Here is a 7,379-nt window from a genome sequence, read left to right as displayed (position 1 = left end):
ACCACTGCTGCAGTGCGAGCAGTGCTTGGGAGCAGTCAGCTCTTCTCCTGCACCTCTTGTGTTCCTATAGACTGTCCCCATCCCCTGGCTCTCACCACCCACTGGTCTTCCCTCTGATACCACCGTTGGGCACAACCTCTTGGTCTGTGCTCCACGCCAGGGCTGGTTGAAGCTGGGATAGAGCAGGGTGTGCTGGGCTGTGGTCACCACATCCCTGAGCAGAGCAAGCTGAGGGACTCCTGCAGCTCATTTTTGTGTTGGTGACTTGAGTGGGTGATGGTGTGGTCAGAACTACATGGCACTGCCTTGGCACTGCCACTCCTGGGTTAGTGCTCCTTAACTGTCTTAAAGGTGATGTTATGGCTGTTTCTAAGGTCAAGTTCTTTGATGCTTCCCCTGGGCTCATTTGAGCCTCTCCATGCACATCCCATGGAGCTGCTGGAGAAGGGATAGGGCAACTTCTGCCAGGCTGCAGCAGGGGCAGAACTGAGGGACTGAGACAGCCCTTTCCTTGACCCAAACAGCTCAATCTGCTGCAGGGACGGTGGCTCCTATCCTGGGTTCCATAACTGCCCACCCACCCTCTTCCCCTCTTGTAGCATGAGCTGTTTGGATGGGGAGTGTTTGACCAGTTCCAAGCAAAATGAGTGTTCTGGGGGCCTGCAACTGCAGATGGCAGATGTTGTCCCTTCCGGTCCTGCCGCTTGAGAGGAGGAGTGCAGAACTGCTGCTGGTTCCCCATCAGCACAGCTGGGTACCCCAGAACTTGTCCTTCAGGCCTGGGGATGGAGAAGGGCCACACGCACTACGAGTCCTCCCTTTAGGTGCATGAGCAGAGGAAATGCTGCCTTGGATAAATTTCCATATGACTTGGCAAAATGTATGTTTGTGTCATTTCTGCAAGAGCAGCAGCCAGCTCTGCTGCTTACACATCGTGGCAGTAATAGAGGTGCTTGAGTTATAGTGAAACTTATTTCATTTTACAGCTCCTACCGCGTTAACAGATGTACAGGCGTCTGATCCAATCATGCAGCAAGAGATTTTGGGGCCAGTTCTTCCAGTTTTGACAGTGTGGAAGCTAGGAGCAGCCATACATTTTACAAACAAGAGTAAACGACCCTTAGCAACATATGTCTGCGCTGGCAGCTCCAACGTAACCATAAATAAGGAACCCTGCTAGGCAGGAATGTATCTGGGCTCTGCCTACAGTCAGTGTTGGACAAAGCATCTGCCTTCCTCCCATTATATTAATGAGGTGCAGGCACCGGAATCCCCATGCTGTATGGCTGGATTTGCTGGGTGGGGACAAAGGACTTGGAAAAGCAAATGCTAATGCAGAGCAATGGAGGTTTATTTGATTTAAAGGCTCTATTTCATTCTAGTGATGCTTTATTCCTGATTGCTGTCTTGCCAGTTCTCTTGTGCATTACTGTAGGTGGCTCCAGGGTCATTGGCAGATGGAATCAAGATGTTTTCTCGCTGCTGCCCATAGCACTAGATCCTGTGGTCTCATGCAGTTAGAATCATATGAAAGGTTTTGGTTGGAAGGGACCTTAAAGCTCAGCCAGTCCCAACCCCTGCCATGGGCAGGGACCCCTTCCACTGGAGCAGCTGCTCCAAGCCCCTGTGTCCAACCTGGCCTTGAACACTGCCAGGGATGGGGCAGCCACAGCTTCTCTGGGCACCCTGTGCCAGCGCCTCAGCACCCTCCCAGGGAAGAGCTTCTGCCTAAGAGCTTATCTAAAATCCTAATATCTAATCTAAAAAGCACCAGGGTCACCCCAACACCAGCCCTACAGCATCTTTGGGTAGGAAGGGAAAGCTTCGTGTTAAAGTGCAGTAGCTGAATTAATTTCTCCTTGCAATCAAAACAATACCTGCTTTGGTTCCAATGCAGTAGTGAGGTTTCTTCCCCCCAGCTGGAAAAAAGAGATGCTGTTAACTCCATCCCAGAGCTGATTTATAAAGCATTCATGAAGAATTTATATTGCAAAGGATTTTATTCAATTAAACTTGAAAAGCCTCTGGATTCCTGAGGTTCAATTGTGATCGCCGAGACAGAGCTATCATAAAACTGGATGGCCTGTCTGGAGCAGGCATTGAGGAACTGTCTGATGTGACACTGCAGCTGACGGTACAGTCCAAATCAAGAGCATTTGTCATTGGGATGTGGTGGAGGCTAAGGCTTGGGAAATGACTCTGTGAAAAATGGGCATTAACAATAACCATGAAATATCTGTTTAAAAGAAGAGGGTGAGTGATGAGGCAGGGGTGTTCATTAGTGCTGGGCATTCTTCACTCTGCCCCCACGCTGATTAAAAAGTTAACACAAAAGCCAGAGACCCTTTGGGGAAGCAAAGTTTAAGGTTGTTTCTACTTAAGTAGTTGAACAGAGGAACTGCATGATTGATGTGGAAGGTGCCACCACTGACAGTGGCACCCTGAGGGCAGGACAAGAGCTCTCCAGGTGTGGAATCCACCAACAGAGATGGCACCAAGCCCCTGTTACTCCTCACAACTCCTTCATCTGTGAACCTCAGCAGTACCCAAGGACAGAAGCTCAAATGGAACAAGGACTTTACTCCTTCAGCTGGTACCTGCAGCCAGAGGAGAGGATGTGACCAAACTCAGAGGGATTTATGTGTTCAAAGGGGTAGCTCCACATGGAATAAACCTCAGCTACCTCCACAGAGCTTGACTACACATCACCTGCAGGGTTTGTCCCTTCCTACTTTAATCCCTCCATCCTGCGTGGGCCCTGCTCCTGGCAGAGGATGCACTGGATTGTCAGCATGGAGATTCTTCATGTGGATGCAGAGAGGCTGCCAGAGCCAGGGAATTAGTGCATTCCTGGAAATCCACCCAGCTCAGCCTCAGCCAGGCCTGATGGATTGAAAGCAGCTTAAAGAAGAAAAGCACACAGGGCTCACTACTGAAGTATGAGTTAAGGGCCCTCTGGTAAAAGTAAATTCACATTTATTACTTCAGAGCTTGTGGGCAGCTCTGAATCCCTGAATCTCCACCCAGCTGCTGTTCTGCATGAGCATCGTGACTTGCAAAGAGAAGCTGATTGTTTTCTCCTCTTCATTCCTCAGCATCCTGTCAAAGCCCTTCCACAGCACCTGCACTGCCAGGGCAAGGGGGACTTGTCTGCAATCAGCTCGAGTTCTGTCAGGTCTCCTGCCTCAACTGCAACACCAGGCAAAGACCAGAGTGTTGTACAAGGGGTATTTGGGCAAGGCTCAGTGAACAGAGCATGTTCTGCACCATATTTAAGAACAATTCCTAATTATTTAAGCTGGAAGTTCCTGGCAGCTCACATTTCCAATCCAGGCTTGTTCTCCTTCCCTTCCTTGATGAGGGAAAGCACTCTGCTGGATTTAGCTTCCCATAATCAAGGAAATAAATGTTCCAGCTCCCAGTTACAGCTCCGGCTTTATATATATTTTCTCTTCCTTCCCTTCCTTCATTGCAGCGTAACGTGCCAGAACAAAGAGGTAGTCGCTCAGTCTGGAAAGCAAGGGGAAAAGCAGTGAACCCACTTCTCACATCAGGCTTGTTTGTCTCCAGCAACACCCAGCTACACTCAAAGCACATCTGGTTACAGCAAAGCACATCTGGTTACAGCATAAGGACTGCAGGTAAAGGGACCACAGAGAAGTGATTTCCAGAAGAGCCTTCAGAAAGCTGAGTGCTCCCTCAGCACCACTGCAGCAGCTGCAGACGTACAGGCCTTGTAACACTTAACTTCAATGATCTTATTCTGTAAGTAAGGCTTATTGAGAGGTAAAACCCTGCAGTTTTAGCCCAAGACTAAGGGTGCAAGCCCAGGCACGCTTCAGGAGTACAGAGCAAGGGTTTGGGGTTTATTTTATTACCTGTTTAAGTATTTGGCCACGTTTGGATCTGCTTCCCCTGCTTGTACCAAAGGAACCACGCTAGCAAAGGAGAAGAAAAATGCTGAAGGTATTTAACCTTTGAGCTCTGCCTGCACAAAGGATTTGATCTGCTGGAGCCCCCTCCCAGCCCAGCCTCACCTGGAGCCCCCATTCTAACTCCCCACATGCTCTGTGCTTCCCCAAGAGGAACCTCTTTGATAAATGATGCAACTGGTTTTTGTAACTGCTCTGGAGGGCTGCAGCTCCACTCCTCCAAAGGATGCTCATCAGTGGGCATCACTGAACAGGGAGCAGTTTCCAGGGTCATCATCCTTTTCTGCCTGTGAACAGGGGCCCTTTTGTCAAGGCAACAGCTCTGTTCTTGCCTCCTGATTGGTGCACAGCCTTTTCTGGCTTGCTTTTGACAGAACACTGACTGTGATGTTGAGTTTTCTTCTGTGGACCTCACCCAGGGGAGTTTTCATCTCCAGTAGAGAAGTGGGACAAGGAAGGTGTGAGCAGTAACATCTCAAGCCTCTAAAAGCTTCCCTGGATCCCACACCTGCCAGTGCCCCAAAGTACACTTAGCAACTCAGACATGAACCTCCCAAGTAGATGCATCTCAGCATAAACCTGTTCTTTCTTAAGTCTTTAGCTCAGGTGACCCAGTTCAGGGGAAGGATAAGACTTGCTTTTTGCTGCTGGCACTCCTGGAATTTGGCTAATCCAAACACACAAAGCTTGCCTCAAGCTCCAGCTGAGTGCAGTACAGCCGATGGCTCTGACTGCACCGATTTGCTTTCATTGCAGTATTCTGATCAGCTTCTATCAGTTTTATGCTGTTAAGCTACAGCCAACACTCACCACCTTTCAGCTCTGCGGCAGACAGCTCGGGAGAAGTGGAGAGCAGCACTGCTTTTACCTCCTGACTGAAACAACAATGCAACAGCACATCAGTGTCTGCAACAACAGGTACAGCCATCCACCCTACTGTGGAACTGCAGCAACGCTCATCACATCTCACACACACATAAGACTGGACTCTGTGTTATGGCCAGGCAACTGGGAGAGATACTGCATGCAGGATGTGGACATTTAACTCAACCAGGACCTTGTCTCTGCTTTTCTTTTGGTATTTGTCCATGTAAATCACAGCCTCACAACCTCTTTTCTCACAGCAAGTGATAAAGGAGATTTGCCCTAACAGCATGAACCCTCTCCAGTTGGTAAGAGGCAGACGCAGCACCTACTGGTACCTACTGGCAAGATGAAAGTTCTGAGTGGAGGAAGCTGCTCTGAGTAGCTGTCAATCCACTGCTCCAGCTCCAGCACTGGCTTCTCGCTGAAAGATGTTCGTTCTACAGAGGGAAAAGAATCAGCCAAGAGAAATGCAGAAGTGATTCAGACTACAGACAGAGCTCTGCTTCCATGTTCCTTGGATCAGTAAGTCCCAAGAAAGCAGCCCAAAATCCTGCTCTAGCTCAGGACTTGAGTCACCCAGACACTGCAGAACAGCTCCATCTCCCAGGTACCAGACCAGCCACCCCAGCACCAGCCCAGGACAACTGTCATTCAAGAACTGTTATCCCAGGATAACTGTAGGACTTACTTAAGTGAGCCTCCCTGGCTGAGGAGAGCGGTGTGGCGATGTTGGAGCCCACATCCTGCAGCATGCACTGGATCTGGATATGGCAATCAGGACAAAAATGGGAAGGACTCTCATGAACCAGCCTTTGATGCTGTGGTACAAGTGCAGCAGGCTCTGTGCAGGCTGTGCTGATTAAAGGAGATCCTAACCTTGTTGTTCATCATCCCGCAGCCGCTGGCAGGGGGGATCAGGTAAGTGCTCCCTAATTGCTTTATGAGGAGCCAGATTAGCACATGGAATTGTTTTCACTGGCATACTAAACCACGCAGGCTGACTGCAGAAAGCAGACTGGGGAGTGTCCATAACCTCTGGAAGAAAGGCAGTGACAAAGAGCTGCAGGCAACGCTAACTCTGTATCACGTCTGCTTCCAAGAGGGACATCTCTCCATGGATCAGGATACGTGCGAGGCAGCCTGGTGAGGCTTTCTAACATCTCTGATCAGCTCCTTCTGCATTCTTGCACGCAGCAGAGCTGATCAGAACTCATGTGCTTACTTTGCCCTGGTTTCGAATCTGAGTGATCTGACACCAAGATTTGTGTCCTTAACTATGCCCAGTACCAGGTGTGGATAAACCTAGAGATGCTTTTGCACCAACCTGATCACTTGATCTCCCAGTTTCCTTCTTGGGTAAAGAAATAGATTTCTTAGCAAGCAAACAAGGGGCAGAGCCTTAAGAATTCATTTATTTCAGTACTGGATTAATTAAATCCCTGTGTGTCAGTGGAAGCACTGTGTCTAACATTAAAGAGTTTAGGATTGTGTTTCAATAGCACTGATGCAGTGACTGCGGTGGGTGAGGGTTATCATTAATACTCACTTTGTGAAGCTGCTCAACAAATGTGTGGCCCTTTTCACTGCTAAACTCACCAGCAAGCCTAGGTTAAAAAACAGAGTTAGCTGGAAATGGAAGAATAACCACGACTGGGGGCAGACATAAGGCAGAAGCTGTTCCCTGTGAGGGTGCTGAGGCACTGGCACAGGGTGCCCAGAGAAGCTGTGGCTGCCCCATCTCTGGTAGTGCTCAAGGCCAGGTTGGACACAGGGGCTTGGAGCAGCTGCTCCAGTGGAAGGGGTCCCTGCCCGTGGCAGGGGTTGGAGCTGGAGGAGCTTTATGGTCCCTTTCAACCCAACCCAGGCTGGGATTCCATAGGAAACACAGGATCTGGACACTCCTGGCTCGTTGTCACTGCATCCCCCCAGACACCTTTGGCTCACAACCTATCCCTTTCCCTGCTGCAGGGCTGGGAGAGCAGCTCTGAACGCAGGGGGATGCCCCAAAGCCCCCACCGCAGGGGGACAAAGCTGCTGGGCCCTTCTGCATGTGGAGGGCCTGGCTCTGGAGCTCCCTGGAGCCCCGGCAGCGGCTCCTGGGGCAGGGGTTACCCGATGGCCGAGCTCAGCTCGTCCGTGGCTCCCAGAGCTTCGAAGATCCGGTCGCCCTTCGGCCGCCGCTCCCCGGTGAAGGTGCTGGAGAAGCCTTTGGGAAAGGCCCGGGGGAGGCGCTCAGAGGCCGGGCTCAGCCCTGCTGCGTGTCCCCTGCCGCCGCCCCCGGGCGCTACCTGCGTCTCCCGTCTTGGTGTAGATCCTGGGGGCCCGCTCGCTGCGGGGGCCGCGGTCGGGGCTAAGGAGGAAGAGGCCGTGAGCGCCGGCCCAGGCCCGGCCCCGACCGCACCGCCCCGCGGCCCCCGGCGCTCACCTGCCCGCCCCGCTCCGCTGCCGCCGCCCCAAGGCCGCCGCTCCGCACCGCAGGGCCCGGCCCCCCCCGGCCGCCGCCGCCGCCGCCGCCCGCGGTAACATCCCTCCGGGCCGCCGTAGCCGCCGACCCTCCCTGCCCCACGCGTGCTGTCACCC

At 51.8% G+C, this 7,379-nt stretch overlaps 1 protein-coding gene across 1 annotated transcript; it reads right to left on the bottom strand.

Annotated features, from left to right (window-relative positions):
- Positions 1-1,981: 1,981 nt before the first annotated feature.
- On the bottom strand, positions 1,982-7,325 carry MMAB (metabolism of cobalamin associated B). The gene is made up of 9 exons (XM_034068434.1): positions 7,225-7,325; positions 7,088-7,149; positions 6,912-7,005; positions 6,346-6,403; positions 5,488-5,560; positions 5,139-5,236; positions 4,743-4,807; positions 3,879-3,938; positions 1,982-3,510 (listed from the first exon to the last, which is right to left on the bottom strand). The coding sequence occupies exons 1-9, from the start codon at positions 7,323-7,325 to the stop codon at positions 3,423-3,425; spliced, it is 699 nt and encodes a 232-aa protein (XP_033924325.1). The 3' UTR covers positions 1,982-3,422.
- Positions 7,326-7,379: the final 54 nt, after the last annotated feature.

Source organism: Melopsittacus undulatus, chromosome 12 (genome assembly GCF_012275295.1).
Source record: "Melopsittacus undulatus isolate bMelUnd1 chromosome 12, bMelUnd1.mat.Z, whole genome shotgun sequence".
Lineage (NCBI taxonomy): Eukaryota > Metazoa > Chordata > Aves > Psittaciformes > Psittaculidae > Melopsittacus > Melopsittacus undulatus.
This window is presented reverse-complemented; position numbering and strand designations above follow the sequence as displayed.